Genomic DNA, 16,909 nt, shown 5'->3' on the forward strand with positions numbered 1-16,909 from the left:
TGTTTTCTTGAAACAAGCAAAAGACTTTATTAAGTAGAAACGGAATTATTGATCGGACGACGAAAGGAATGAATTTATTGCTATGTACTAATTTGTTTATGGAATTCCAATGTATGAATTAGCTATTTCATATCATTATATATAATTTATTTTCTTCAAACATATTGTCAAAATCAGTGAAAAAATTTCAAGTCAACAGATTTAGTCAATTCAAACTGCAAATCAAAGAAATTTGCAACTTGGAATACTTTGAGCTTCGTTTGTGCAGAATAAATTAATTTGAATTAATTAACATACTAAAATCAGCATGAACAAATATGGGAACAAATGTTTCCTGGAAACAAGCAAGACTTGCTTAAGTAGAAACGGAATTATTGATCAGACGACGAAAAGAATGAATTTATTGACATGTAATACTTTGTTTCTGGGATTCTAATGCAGGTTTAATTCAGAATAATGAATTATCTATTGCACACAATTAATTTATAATTTATTTCCTTCAGAAATATTTTCAAAAAAATTAGGGAAAAAATTAAAAATCAACAGATTGATTCAATTCAAACACCCATTTCTCTGATTGCACAATCAAACTGATTTGCAATTTGGCATATTCATAGTTTTGTTTCTCCACAATTAATTAATATGAATCACTTAACAAATTAAAATCGTTATGAAACAATACAACTCTCTGTTCTTTCAAATTGAAGTATTTTTATTAATGAAAAAATATATATTATAATACATATTTCCTGAATATTTTTTATACCTGACGCTGTATCAGACTGGAATTGTTCGTCTTAACGCTTCTAGGATTTATTCGGACTGATGAATTATCTATTTCACCCAATTAATTTATAATTTATTTCCTTCAGAAATATTTTCAAAAAAATGAGAAAATTTCAAATCAACAGATTAATTCAATTCAAACGCCCATTTCTCTGATTGCACAATCAAACTGATTTGCAATTTGGCATGTTCATACTTTTGTTTGTCCACAATTAATTAATATGAATTAATTAACAAATTAAAATCGTTATGAAACAATGCGCTTCTCTGTTCTTTCAAATTGAAGTATTTGTATTAATAAAATAAAAAAAATAATATATATTTCCTGAATATTTTTTATACCTGACGCTGTATCAGACTGGAGTTGTTCGTCTGAACGCTTCCAGGGGCCACTCGCTATTCCTCACTGGAGGTCCAGGCGGAAATGGTGCGTCCAGATCGAACGTCACGAACTCCTGAGGGAGTCCTGGGCTGCATTCGTCTTGAATTACATCGGCTGTTGTGCTTATCTGGAATTAAAACCGATAAAACACCTTTTGCGGAGGGGCAATTTTGCTCTCATGACGAGTCCTTGTTGTTTCCTCACCGTCTGGGTCGTCAGATCCCGGGGAAATTGTCCGGGATAGTCGTGATAATCGAGACTCGGGGGCGGTGGGAGGAATTCGTCGAAATCCAATTGATCCACTGAGTCTCGGCTGAAGAAGTAACGCTTCTGGTGTCTCTCGCAGAGAAAACTTCCGTGCGCGTGGTGGGGGTGGAAGTTCGGGTGACGCACGTGATTGGCCACGTGGTAGACATTCTGAATCAACGGAATTATGAACTTCAATAATATTCACGTGCTCAAATTCTTTTTTAATTATTCTAATAATGAAGGGGTAGAACGTGTTTCATCTTGAATAACTCGAGATTGGCTGAGTGAAATTCAGAAAGTCTTGAATCATTTTAAAGGTTCATTCATAAGCTTTAAAATGAGCCCTGATTTAGCAGAATTGCATTATTTGATCGGGAGATATTCTAATTATTATACGGTGCATTTTACTTCATCTGTGAGACGTCAATTTTTATTCTGTTAGTTTTGCATTAAATTTTGAGTTGAAAGGAGATAAAAAATTATGAGAAATTTTTATATTGGACTTCTTATTATGGGAAAATGAATTTTCTAAGGTTTTCCACTCTATTTGTCTATTTTTTAAATTTTTTCATTTTAGAAAAATTGAATTTTATTATTTTTTTTCTATAGAATATTTTCCATTAAACACGTTTTCATTGAAAAAAAAAAGGAAAGATAAGCTGTGGAATTTTTATTATGGCAATCTCTGGACATGAATTTTCTATTTTTTTCACTCTATTTGTCTATTTTTTAATATTTATTTATTTTTAAAAAATGGGACTTTTTAGTAATTTTGAAAATATCTCAATAGAATAAGTTGTCTATAAAAATTGAATTCTATCAATTGTTTTCTATAGAATATTTTCCATTGAACATTTCTATCGAAAAACAATGCACAGATAAGCGACAGAATTTTTCAATAGAACCGTTTTCTCCGTAAAATTTTTCCTACATGTGTATTTTAAAATACGATAATTATAGTAGCGGATTCCAGGAAGATATTGAGAACCCTCATATCCATCAACATTTCCCTTACATCACAATTTTTCTGCTTAGCCTCTCGCCTGTTGAAGTCCCTCTGGTGCCACGATATGTAAAGAAATATAGCGGATGTACCAGCGACTTCTGTTGTGATAAATCCGCTGACATACAATAGAAATGAGAAACCGTATCTGTAGGTGAACGGGGGACCCTGAAAAATAGAGGGTAGAAAATTTTTCATCACACGACGAGAGAAGCATCGAATGGAATAGAAGAGTTCTGCATTGCTGTGGGAAATTGCTGGGGATAAAAAGAAATGGGGGATAGCGGGGAAAAAAAGCGTTCCATCAAATTTTATACGGGACGCATCCATAAAGCGGTATTTATTACTTTGATTCATGAGTCCTGGGATTGTTGCGAATATCCATCAAGGGTGTTATTAATTCTTTATGACTAAGGGATTGATCTTTTCGTTCTTATACTGCTTATAATAAAGTTGTTGGGATTGATGGAATGGGGTAATTTGAATAATGCTGGGTTTTATCGGTTTGAGGATTTTTGCAATTTGCAGGAACTTCTTCAAAAATTTCCAAATGTGAATAATAGCAAATTTTCTTAAAAACATCCTTATAAAATCTTCAATATTTGTAATTGATATCTGACACTTCATGAATTTTTGTTATTTTCATCCATTTCTGTGGTAATAAAATCATATTTATATTTTTTATATTAAAAAATTGATGACAAATGCTATGATAGAACAACCAAATTAAATAAGTATAGTGTGATGATTAAAGTAGAAATTTTTTCATTTTATTTTATTCTTTATGGCTAAAGTGTTGATCCTATCGTTCTTATACTGCTTAAAAACAAAGTTGTTGGAATTGATGGAATGGAGTAAGTGGAATAATTCTGGGTTTTATTGCTTTAAGGAATTTTGCAATTTCCATGATTTTTTTAAATTCCCAAACATGAATAATAATTCTCTCAAGAGAAGTCCTCCGAAAATCTTCAACATTTGCAATTGACATCAGACACTTCATGAATTTTCATTTTCATCGATTTCTGAAGCAATAAAACCATATTCTGATTTATTATGTTAAAAAATTGATGACCAAGGGTGATAACTAAAATAAAAATGACTAAAATAAAAAAAATTTCATTTGAATATACAAAATTTCTCAAGATGAATAATAAAATGATTTACTGGATTAAACTTTACGCACAAGTGATGAAAAATCCCTTTTTGCGTTCGAGTCTTGAGCATCCGAAATTATTCGAGCAAAAATCAACATGCAATTGCCAAAAATGACATGTGTCTACAAATCCCCTCATTACTGACCTGAAAGGAGGATTTGGGTCTCAGTTTGCTTCCAACTTCCGCCTTAAATACCGATATGTACATGATCATTCCAACGAGCATGAGAAGACCTGTTGACAAGTGCAAACATGAATCCTCCATTCAAATAATAATAACACTCGATCAATATTGAACGATGGAAGGGACACAGTACGTTGCACTGGTTGTCTCCCCATTTCAATATTTGCTCATCCGTTTGGTCACATGTTTCATTCCAATCGCATTGTTACACTCGAATTCCCCGGCTTTGAGGCAGAAAAAAGTGCGGAACGTGGGATGATGGAGATCGCTCTCAGATCCTGAGAGGGAATTTCTCGAGGACTGGGGGCTTTTCGTTATCAAGTCAACGAGAGTAGTTTCCAATACTCTTACTTACCGCATATAGTGAAGACCACTCCGGCCACAAAAACGCAGAGACGATGTCGAGGACGAGATACATGAGCAGTGAAGTAACAAACTTCAGCTATAACGAGAAGTACTGTTGCTGCGAAGAAGAAGATGGCGGACTTTGTTACCGCGTCTGAAATTTTTATGTCGCGTTAGAGATGTAGAACATTTATTCACTTTTTAATCACTTGAATTTTTTAAGTTTTTCGAATACTCGTTTATTTATTTATTTATTTATTGAATAATTCATTGCATTGATTTTTTTTTGATTTATCTATTATTATTAATGATAATCAAAATGTCTATATTTGAAATTTATGTAGAATTGGCCCTGTTGATTCTTTACTTTTCATTTAATTAAATTTAGAGAATTTTTCAATAATTTAATTCGCTATTTAAGGATGTTCAAGTGATTTGGTTTTTTTCTAAAGTGAAATGCTTTTACACTTTTGTATTCGAACATCAGAGCTTTCATTTGAGCCTCATTTGACCCGGATTTTTCCGGCTATTTTAAAATAATTTTATTGTTTAAACTTTGCAGGTCTGAATTTGAATCTCGATATTGAACCGTTAGAAAACATTTTAAAAACCTTAACAAAAATTAGAAAGCTGACTTTTTGAGGAAGATTGATGAGATAATTGAAAAATTGCAATTTCTGAAAATTATGAGCATTTTTTTATAACTTATTTATAATTTACATAATTATAAATAATTATAAACAATTTATACCGATAATTAAAAATAAGTTATAAAGTAATTTCTAATAAATTATAATTAGTTACTATCAAAATTATTTATAACTATTTCTAATATATATTATAATTTATATAATTATAAATAATTATAAATAGACAATCAATTTTCCACACGCAGCAAATTTATTCATATTCAGAATTTTACTAGAAATCTATTTTATGCCTAAAAAATAAGATTTCCGAAAGTTTCTACAATCTCAATTATTTATTTATAAACAACGAATGTTGAAACAAATAATAATTGTGTGAAAATGGTTGAAGCTATAGTGTGGGCTGTACCAAACTGTATAATAGGAAAATTGAATGGACGTTCCATTAATTATTTTATTAATGTATCGGATATTGAGAATAAAATTTTTGTGTAAAAAATTTGGAAAATGTTTGATTATTTAAAAAAAGTGAATTTCTCACATGGTATCGCCATAGTGGAATCACTGGGATCTGGGCTGTACTCCTCACTCGGAAAGTAGTCGATACTCGAGCACTCGTACTGCATACGTGATGCTGAAAGAAGAAAAATGTATAATCTTTCCAGTCAAGTGTCTGAATAAAACCAGTTTATATCACTCTGTAAAATAGAACAAAAGGCATTTAGTATGTGCACACGCGGAGACGAATGAAAAATGAATCCACCGGGTGAACTAGTGGCTTGCAGGAAAATGCTGGGTCATGATCTGGAAAGATTTATGCCCCGGAGCCCTGTGAATTTCGATGGGGTCATTCTATGGAAGTTTTTTTTTATGAAAAAGTTTTGTTACGTACGGGACATGGAGTGATTATTTAATTCAGGGGGTACTCGAAACTTTATCGCGAACTCTGCTTGATTATTCATTCGCTGCCATGGGATATTTACTCGATGGATGCAAAAATTTATAATTGATAGAGTACAATTTTTTTTTAATGGAAGACAAGAATATTTTGTAAATTATTTCATTGATTTCAAGCTATTCCGTCGTGTATTAAAAAATATATGAATAAAAGTTGAAATAGAAAAATTATTAGCTGGGATAATAACAACGAGGGTAAACAATGGAAAGATGAATTTCACGGTTGGAATAACAAGGGGAATTTAACATTCAATTAATATTACCTAGAAGAAATATAGGACCAAAAATTCATAAACTTCATCTCCTCTCATCATAAAATAGTCTGAAGTATAATATAATCTTCACTGAAGTACTTCACATGTATCTAACATGGAGTAATTATTAAAATCGGGAGGTGCTTAAAACTATCGTGAACTCTGCTTGATTATTAATCCAATACTACGGGAAAAATTTAATAAAATTTATAATTGATGGACTACAATTTTTAAAAATGGAAAATAGAATGTTTTGTTAATTTCATTGATCTTTAGCTGTTATGTCATGAGAGGTTTTACGTTTCTTGATGGTATCAAAAAATATATGAATAAAAATTGAAATAGAAAAATTATTGTTAACTCAAAAATTATTATCTGGGATAATAACAACAAGGTTAAACACTGGAATGAAATAAATACTGAAAGAAGAATTTAGCGGTTGGAGTAACAAGACGGATTAATTTAACATTCGATTAATATTACTCGGAAGAATTACAGAACAAGAAATTCATAAATTTCACCTAAAAAAATGTCATTTACTCGTGAATATGTTAGTCTGAAGTATAATATGAGATTCATGGAAGTACTTCACATAGATGTACATAACACTGAATTTTTCTTAAATTCATAGATCACTTATTTCGTAAATTTTATTTTGTAAAAAATACATGGAAAAAAGTTTAAATAGAAAAACTAATATGAACTCAAAAAATATCTGTAATAATAACAACACGAATAAACAACAGAATAGAATAAATACGGAAAGAAGAATTTCACGGTTGGAATAACAAGACGAATTAATTTAACATTCAATTAATATTGCCCGGAAGAATTACAGAACAAGAAATTCATAAACTTCACCTAAAAAAATTAATTTACCCGTAAACATGAGAATACCAGTCGTAAGTGAGAGCATGAAAATATTCCCAAGCATAATATAAAGTTCATTGAAGTACTTCACATAGATGTACGTAACATGAAATTATTCTTAAATTGATGGGTCACTTATTTCCTAAATTTTATTTTGTAAAAAATACATGGAAAAAAGTTTAAATAGAAAAAATAATATGAACTCAAAAAATATCTGTAATAATATCAACACGAATAAACAACAGAATAGAATAAATACGGAAAGAAGAATTTCACGGTTGGAATAACAAGACGAATTAATTTAACATTCAATTAATATTGCCCGGAAGAATTACAGAACAAGAAATTCATAAACTTCACCTAAAAAAATTAATTTACCCGTAAACATGAGAATACCAGTCGTAAGTGAGAGCATGAAAATATTCCCAAGCATAATATAAAGTTCATTGAAGTACTTCACATAGATGTACGTAACATGAAATTATTCTTAAATTGATGGGTCACTTATTTCCTAAATTTTATTATGTAAAAATACATGAAAAAAAGGTGAAATAGAAAAATTATTATGAACTCAAAGAATATCTGTAATAATAACCACACGAATAAACAACAGAACAGAATAAATACGGAAAGAAGAATTTCACGGTTGGAATAATGAGACGAATTGATTCAACATTCAATTAATATTACCCAGAGCAAATACAGAACAAGAAATTCATAAACTTCACCTAAAAAAAATTAATTTACCCGTAAACATGAGAATACCAGTCATAAGTGAGAGCATGAAAATATTCCCAAGCATAATATAAAGTTCATTGAAGTACTTCACATAGATGTACGTAACATGAAATTATTCTTAAATTGATGGGTCACTTATTTCCTAAATTTTATTTTGTAAAAATACATGAAAAAAAGTTGAAATAGAAAAACTATTATGAACTCAAAAAATATCTGTAATAATAACCACACGAATAAACAACAGAACAGAATAAATACGGAAAGAAGAATTTCACGGTTGGAATAATAAGACGAATTGATTCAACATTCAATTAATATTACCCAGAGCAAATACAGGACAAGAAATTCATAAACTTCACCTAAAAAAAATTAATTTACCCGTAAACATGAGAATACCAGTCGTAAGTGAGAGCATGAAAATATTCCCAAGTATAATATGAAGTTCATTGAAGCACTTCATACGAATAAACAAGCTCCACCATAAATCCCACGAAAGCACAGAAAATGTGTTTGCCTTTCTTTATTTCATATTAACCGCGAGGATATGGTTTATATCGAGCCACTTGGGGTATATGTATTTACATTATCTGGAAAATGTATCTCCGGTGGGTTTTGGTATACAGTTGCACCCCGAGGTACGAGTTACATACGCCCCAACAGTTTAGAGGGCTGTTCTGCGTGCGTCTGGGAATAATGCTTCAGCGTTTTCACCATTTCCATGTGGAACCCTCTGTTGACCATACGTGATCTGAATATAGCGCGGTTACACGCGAAAAAAAAGATGGAAGCGTCGCGGTGGAGGTAGGAGAGTGCGGAGAGCTTAATGATGGTGAAGTAAGAGTAATGGGGAGGGAGGAGGAGATAAAATGGAGGAGGTGGAGACGAAATATTGTGGATATTTGTTTGGGAGTTATTGGGAGCAGTGGAGGGAGAGGATTTGACGATGTTGATGCAGTTTAAATGGGGAGAGGATGTTTATTGTTTCTTCGGGGAGGAGTGGAGTTGAAGATGGTCTAGCACTTCTTTTATTCGTGTTTTGAAATCAAATTAAAAAACGATTTTATTGATATTATATTATTATTGATAAACAATACGTGTAGTGAATTTATTTATGCTTAAAATATTCTTAAAAATGAACTTAACATTAAGTTCGAAGAATTTCCGTGATTTCTAAATAAATGTATTTTTTTTTCTTTTTTTAAAGTCATTTTAAGAAGATATTGAGCGATTTAAGGGAAAAAAATTATGAAGTGTCGGACTTCTTTGAAAATCGAAGGAAATTCCAAATTTTTGAGCAGCATAAGACGAAAATTCCTCAACTTATTTGAATTTCCGATGAAAACGGATATTAAGTGTCAGATTACGCTGAATTTCAATAAATTAAAAATTTAAGAATAGATTTAGCGGAAATTTTCTGATGTCTACTAATTTTCGGGAAATGATTGAACCGAAATTGACAGTTCTCATTGATTCGTTCATAAAATTCTGAATATGGTGGATATTTGTTTGTCGTCGGGGAGAAGTGGAGTTGAAGATGGTCTAGCACTTCTTTTATTCGTGTTTTGAAATCAATTTAAAAAATGATTTTATTGATATTATATTATTATTGATAAACAATACCTGTAGTGAATTTATTTATGCTTAAAATATTCTTAAAAATGAACTCAACATGAAGTTCGAAGAATTTCCGTGATTTCTAAATAAATGTATTTTTTTTTATTTTTTTAAAGTCATTTTAAGAAGATATTGAGCGATTTAAGGGAAAAAAATTATAAAATGTCGGAATTCTCTGAAAATCGAAGGAAATTCCAAATTTTTGAGCAGCGTTAAGATGAAAACCCCTCAACTTATTTGAAGTTCCGATGAAAACGGATATTGTGTGTCAGATTACGCTGAATTTCAATAAATTAGAAATGTAAGAATATATTTGGCGGAAATTTTCTGATGTCTACTAATTTTCGAGAAATGATTGAACCGAAATTGACAATTCCCATTGATTCGTTCATAAAATTCTGAATATGGTGGATATTTGTTTGCGAGTTATTGGGAGCAATGGAGGGAGAGGATTTGACGATGTTGATGCCGTTTAAATGGGGAGAGGATGTTTATTCTTTCTTCGGGGAGAAATGGAGTTGAAAACGGTCTAGCACTTCTTTTATTCGTGTTTTGACATCAATTTTAAAAACGATTTTATTGATATTATATTATTATTCATAAGCAATACGTGTAGTGAATTTATTTATGCTTAAAATATTCTTCAAAATTAACTCAACGTGAGGTTCAAAGAATTTCCATGATTTCTAAAAAAATGTATTTTTTTTCTTTTTTAAAATCATTTTACGAAGATATTGAATGAGATTTAGTGGGAAAAAATTATGAAATATAAGAGTTCTCTGGAAATCCAATGAAATTCCAAATTCTTGAGCAGAATCAGCACAAAAAATCCTCAACTAATTTGAATTTCTCATGAAAACGGATGTTCAACGTTAAATTATGCTGAAATTCAATAAGTTAAAACCTCAAAAGTACATTTACCGGAGTTTTCCCGTTGGTCATTAATTGTTAGGGAATAATTGAACTGAAATTGACAGGTCTCATTGATTCCATGAAATTCTGAATTTCCAACTGCGAAATGCTTCGAAATTTCCGTGAAACCACATGATAAAATTTTCCGAAAAGTGTTCCCAAAATGCCCATAAAGAATTATCAAACTCCTAATTCACTAGAGCAATCTTCCACGTGTTTCTGTCACGTGAATTGAATTAAAAATAATCGAATGTACATTGTGGTTCCATCGAATCGGTAAATGGCCCTGCCGTTCATCTCCCCCAATTGTTGATTTAGCCTGGTGTCAATTGTTGAACAATCCAGGAGGATGATGCAGAGCACAGAAGGTACGCTGCCGATTCAGAGGAAGCAGGATGAGGGTTGTTAAGGGGAGCGGTACACACTCACTTCCCCCGACCATTCGGAAGCCGTCGGAGCCCGTCTCGCTCTAGTAATTAAATACACCGACGAGCACCGAGTTTCCAGCGTATAGCGTACTCCCGTCCTGTGCGATATTCTCAAATATGAATGCTAATAACGTAACACTGTCCATCGGTCGCATCAAGAAGTCCAGAATGCAACCGCAACTCCGGGAAAATCAATCCAACCTCTGAATAAATATCCCCCAGCCGACTCAGGAGATTGACTCTCTTTGTTTTATCTTATTTTTTTTTTCGATTATAGATCGTCGGAGCGGAATTCGATTGCCTCTCCAACGCCCTCCACCTCGGGAGACGCTTGAAGAGGGGAATTTTTAATTCGAGATTTTTTCGATTTGCCCGGGGGGACGTACTTTCCTGAGTGAGCATCGCTTCATCCTCTCGTTCCACAGCCCCTCGACAACCTCATCCCACTTTAATTCTTTCTCTCCGTCTCTCACTCGGCGGAGGAAGACAGGAGTGGTTTCCGGTGCGCCTGGTAACGAGTCATTTCCTCATCCCTAGGAGGACTTTTGCTTCTGAGCCACTTGGAGTTTTTTACCCCCTACCTCATGCAATTGGTTGGTTTTTTTAATGGATTTTTTTCCCTCGTACTACTAATGCCGTTAGCCCTTTTTCTTCGTCATTGACTGAGTCTATGAATAACTAAGGCTTTTGGACTTTTGGGTAGCATTTTTTTTTATTTCGTTCAATTTTTTGAAGGGTGAATAATTAAAAATAATTTTGGCGGATTTTTTTTGATCATATTGTAGTTTTACCGAAACTTGAAGGGATTTTATCATTAAAAATGGATAATTTTGCCGAAAAAACAAGGAAAAGTGTCAATTTTAGGCCAATTATTCCATGAAAATTAATGAGAATCTGGAAAATTTAGAAACATTTTACAAATTCGCGAATTTTTTATAAATTAAAAATTCCGTGTAATTTGGTACTGAATATTCATGTTTTAATTGCTAATTTAACCAAGTTGGGAAATTCTCAGCTCCTTATTGCTCGAAAACTTGGAATTTCATCCAATTTTCAGGGGAATCTAAATTTCAGGATTTTTAAACTGAAAACTACCATCAAAGCGTCAAAGAGTATAATATTACTCTAAATGGAAATCAATGTCACTCTCCTGAAGATAATAGTTCAATGGCCCTACAATTTTATTTTTTAAAGACAGATTTAATTATTGGATCCGGAATTAGGGTTAAAACGTTGACGACTATCATTTTACAACAATAATGAATCTAAAAACAATATGGCAAGGCCAATAAATTAATTTTCCATGTGTTTTCATGATTTTTCTTCTCCTGAATCGAATTAAAAAAATTTCAAATTTTTTTCCAGCATTTTTTTCATCGATTTTGTTTATCAGGTAATTTTCACAAATTATTTGCTAACGAATATTCGAATTAATTAGTTACAACGAATGTAGATTCAGATCCACCTGTTGAAAGTATTTGCCTCGATACGGATTATAAAGAAAAAATAATCTGTGCATGAAATTGGTGGCCATACATAGGGTAAATACACATCATTACGTCCATCCGCGCAAAAAGTACGATTTAGCACGCGGAGCTAGAGCGGAAACGTTGACGAAAATATTTTACAACGATAAAAAAAATAAAAAACTAGATGACAAGGGCAATAAAGTATTTATCCTTAGGTTTTCATGATTTTTCTTCTAAATTCAATGTCATTCTCCGGAAAATAAATATTCAGATGTCCATGAAACTCAAACTTTTTTCTATTACTGTAACTAATCAATTTTGTTTTTTAGGTAATTTTTTACAAATTATTGATGAATAAATACGCGTCTTAATTAGTTAAAAAGCAGGTAGATAATTCAAATCCACATTTTGGAAGTATTCGTCTCGATACAAATGAAAAAAAAATTAATCTCTGCATAAAATTGACGGCCATACATCGGGTAAATCGGGTAAAACACATCATTACGTCCGTCGGCGCAAAAAGTACGATTTAGCACTCGGAAAGGAGCAGATAAAATAGAATGGAACGATAGTTTATCTACTTAGATAAAGGGTGAAATTTTCCTCCCAATGGTGGGATAACTCACTGGTGGCAACGCAGACCCTCCAAAGGCCACTGTAAGTCACCTTACTGTCCGGCTCGGCGGTAATGTTGGCTGAGAAAGCTTTCGGCAGCTTTTCCTCGGTTAAGAGCCACTCACCCGTACCAATAGCAATCGAAACGATCACGAGTGATAAAAGGGCTGAGATTCCAGATGCAATGGCCAGACTGTTACCACTGCCACCACTGCTACTGTACGGTACTCTGGTCCCTGTACCCCTGAATTCACCGATTACTTGGTCTTCCTCGTTCTCGTAGCAGCAACTGCAGCAGTAGTAGCAAGACATCACGAACAACTGTTGTACTTGCGTCGTTGCATTCCTGTAATTGTCGGTGTAATTGATTTTTTTATGAGACTTAATTCATCTTTTTGATGATTATCGTTAGTAATCAGTGCATTGTTGAGGATTTTTTTTCAGATTTTGAATTGTTTTATGAACATTTTTGTTTCATCATCTGCTATTCAATTAAGGAATTGCGAATTTCAATTAATGTTAATTGTTCAATAGAATTTGTAATGATCATTTTTTTTTGTTTTTTGTGGGTTTAACAATAAATTGTTTCTTTGTTTAATTGAAGATATTATTGGGTGAAGAATGAAAAAGGATGAAATATCATGATTGAAAATGTTTTTAATCGAGAGTACCTTAAATTAATTTTTGAACGAAGAAAACAATATTGTTAATTCAATAAAAAAAATTAGTTGCAAGACGCGATGAGCAACTATTGAGCTTCAATTAATTGTTGAAGATTTTTTTAGATTTCGAATTGTTTTGTTAAAATTTTTCGTTCATCTTCTGCGAAATTGTGAATTTTAATCGATTTTAATTGTTCAATTGGATTTTTAATTATTTTGTTTTTATTGCGTTCCATGAATTGAGTAATAAACAGTTTTTAGCTTTAACAGGACTTAGTCTTGCGTGGGAAATAACATAGAATGAAATACAATGGCATGAAATATTCTTAAATCATTGATTCTTGATTTAATTTTTTTCATAAAGAAAAAAATATTTTTAATTAAAAAATCTTTCATTAGTTGCAAAACTAATGCAAGAAAGTATTATTGCATTATATTGAAAAAAATTTCTGGCTTGTAAATTTTTCCAGTAAATGTTTTTTACCATTTTCCAATTAATAAAATGACAAATTATGAATTCCCATTGATTTTGCTCTTTCAATTATTTTTTAATCATCATGTTACCTTCATTATCCCTCACAAATATCTCTGGAGGCTGACATACGCCATAAATTATTTCATTCTCCAATGAATGCTCTCGACAATATTGAAACCCACTCAACCATTAATATTCGAATGATTGAACTAATATTTCCGATATTTTCCAATCAAATACCAACGATGAAAATGCTAATATCCGGTTGTCCGATGAATTTATGGAATTAGTTGTCATGATAATGGAAATATCCCATTCCCCAAAATGACTGGAAAATGTCAGCAAACAATGGGTACATACTTGGATGCACGTCACGAGCTGATGTCTAATATATATCCGTGAATTCTCCGCGTTGTTCCCGGTTGGTTTCACGTTGTCCAGGTGTGTCAGTAAATGCCTGGGATGTATGTGCAGAAGAATGTGCACCTATTATCGTTATGTACCCGAATCGAGGAGCTCTCGAAATCTCGGGGGATTGTCCCTTCACCCAGTTCTACGTTCCATTTTTAGTTTATGTTGGGAAATATTGGGAATGTATATCTGGATTCGACTTGGCTATTTCTTGGGGATTTTTTCAAGCACTGGCTTTTGTGAATAATCGGGAATGGTGAGGTATTTCATTCGGCAAAATGGTGGTCACTGCCCTGGAAAATATTAAACGGGAGAGGGAATGAAATTTAGAAAAGAATAAATAATGAAATGGTTGTTAATTTTTTTTATAAGGTAAGATAGTCTTTTTTAAACCGATTTATCTCGAAAACGAGTGATTTAAGAAGAAAATGTCACTTAATCTTTTTTGTAGATGAGAAAATTATCTGCGGAAAATATTTATTCAGATTTTCTCGTAAAATCCCTCCTTAAAGAGATAATTTAACACTTAAAAAAGATCGAGTCGTTTATGGAAAAAAAACTTCAGAATTGAGGAAAAATTAAATGCAATTTCAATGATTTTTTAAATTGCTTTTTGATTTCTTGATTTTTTTTCAATGGATTTTGTTATTGTTATTGCAAAAATAATTCTTCACGCATCAAGAATTTTTTTAAATTTTCAACTGATTTTTAACTGAAATTTCCAGTTCACTTTTCGGAAATGTTTATCACATTGAAGTTCCACGAAAATTTCCAGGAATTTCGTCATTGAAAATTCTGAATTTCGGGAGAAAAATCAATAAGAACTGTAAATTTTAGTCTAATTATTCCGCAAAAATTGTTGTAAACTGGATAATTCCGATAAACATATTCTTCAATTTTCAATTATTTGAAAATTCAGGGTAATTTGGCCCTGAATATTCATGTCTCATGAATAGAATAGATTAGAATACCTCTTCATAGTCTTCATACCTCTCAAAATTTCTGAATTACATTAAATTTTTACAGAAATTCGAAATTTAGTTTTTTTTTCTAAAATTGTATAATTTAGTTTGGTTCCTTCCCTGAACCTAAAATCTACAACATCTCTATCCTTGACATTTCATTAGCACAGATCGTTAAGTTCGCCTTTTCATCGGGCGTATTAAGACAGCAAAGAGACCTCATTGAGGATTAAGTCTGTATGGCTGGCCTTTCAGCTCCCCATTTACTTGATTCAACCGCATTTTTCCCCCGAGGGCTCGTATTCGCGGGATTATCGGGACTTGAGCTCTGACCGAGGGTATCGATCCTTCCGGTCTTAGCTGGTTACTCGGGTCACCAGGATTTACACCCTATATACACCTGGCCTATTACAAAACTCGCAATCATGAGGGGGAAAAAGTCGGAAAAAAGCGCCAAAGTCAGGATGAAATGAGAGGGGAAAATTGAAGAGGGCTGAGGAGCTCTGCCACGTACCCTATCAATCACTCGGGTGATCGATGTCACGGGGCAGAGCGTGACGGGAAGCCTCGGGATGCAGTGCTCCCCAGACTTCAGTCTTTATCCTCTTTCGGGGAGTTGGGAGAAGAAATTCACCGTGACTCTTTGACGTACATCGCAATAAACCTAATGTATATGTACTCGCACACTTGCCTTCGGGGCATTACCGAGTGTCACAGTCACTTGGGCCGGGAGACACGCGCAGGATTCTACTTGCGGTCGATGCCAAACTACTGTAATATGTAGCATAACTTTTGAGACTCGTTGGCTGAATGAATATTTTTTGTTTCGGGGAGTTTATTGTTTGGAATTAATTTCTTGGGTATATTCTTCGGAATTTATGGCGGTGAATTGTTTCTCGGGGAGGTCTACAGGAAATTACGAACATTGTTAAATGCTGGATATGCAGTTTTTTGTATACTAAATATTCTGAATAACTTGGCAAGGATACTGCAAACTGAAGGAAAACATATTATTTTGTTAATGAAACAAGGGGTAATTGTCTTTGTCTTCATACTGCATTTACTTTTGTTATTAAATTAGTTGGAAAATTAAATTATTGTCGTTTATCGTTTTATTTTATTTTGTTCAATTGAATTAAATTTCAATTAATGTCGATGGATTCAAAAAGGGAGCAAAAATAGTATTCCTTCTTACTGATTGTGAGGGAATTTTCCTCTACTGAGTTTAACAGAGGAGAATTTTCGTTTTAAGAATATTTCATCTCTAGTGAGTTTTGGAAATTGGTTGAATGAGTATTTTTTGTTTCCGGGGAGTTTATTGTTTGGAATTAATTTCTTGGGTATATTCTTCGGAATTTATGGGGGTGAATGGTTTCTCGGGGAGGGCTACAGGAAATTACGAACATTTTTAAATGCTGGATATGCAGTTTTTTGTGTATTAAATATTCTGAATAACTTGGCAAGAATACTGCAAACTGAAGGAAAACATATTATTTTGTTAATGAAACAAGGGGTAATTGTCTTTGTCTTCCTACAGCATTTACTTTTCTTATTAAATTAGTTAGAAAATTAAATTATTGTTGATTATCGTTTTGTTTTATTTTGTTCAATTGAATTATATTTCTTCTGTAATCAATTTTCATTTTAAATCAAAACAACAATTATTATCGGCTCCATTTTCCAATACGATCAAAGGAACATCGCAATAAATTTTTCAAGCCGACATTTAATGAATTCACAACTTTTTTTTATTTATCCTGAAACAACCGATAAAAAAATTTAAAATTCTTAA

At 32.5% G+C, this 16,909-nt stretch overlaps 1 protein-coding gene across 1 annotated transcript in view; it reads right to left on the bottom strand.

Annotated features, from left to right (window-relative positions):
* LOC107041413 overlaps window positions 1-14,388 on the bottom strand; it is a 16,544-nt gene extending 2,156 nt beyond the window's left edge. The window contains exons 1-8 of the mRNA XM_015261980.2: window positions 14,105-14,388; window positions 12,619-12,953; window positions 5,292-5,384; window positions 4,114-4,257; window positions 3,720-3,808; window positions 2,433-2,588; window positions 1,373-1,585; window positions 1,129-1,295 (exon numbers count right to left, since the gene is read on the bottom strand). Coding sequence (XP_015117466.1) covers window positions 1,140-1,295; window positions 1,373-1,585; window positions 2,433-2,588; window positions 3,720-3,808; window positions 4,114-4,257; window positions 5,292-5,384; window positions 12,619-12,919 — 1,152 coding nt within the window. The 5' untranslated portion in view covers window positions 12,920-12,953; window positions 14,105-14,388 and the 3' untranslated portion in view covers window positions 1,129-1,139. The remainder of the gene's footprint in view (window positions 1-1,128; window positions 1,296-1,372; window positions 1,586-2,432; window positions 2,589-3,719; window positions 3,809-4,113; window positions 4,258-5,291; window positions 5,385-12,618; window positions 12,954-14,104) is intronic.
* Between the last annotated feature and the right edge of the window lie 2,521 nt (window positions 14,389-16,909).

Source organism: Diachasma alloeum, unplaced genomic scaffold (genome assembly GCF_001412515.2).
Source record: "Diachasma alloeum isolate Michigan unplaced genomic scaffold, Dall2.0 Dall_scaffold_00364, whole genome shotgun sequence".
Lineage (NCBI taxonomy): Eukaryota > Metazoa > Arthropoda > Insecta > Hymenoptera > Braconidae > Diachasma > Diachasma alloeum.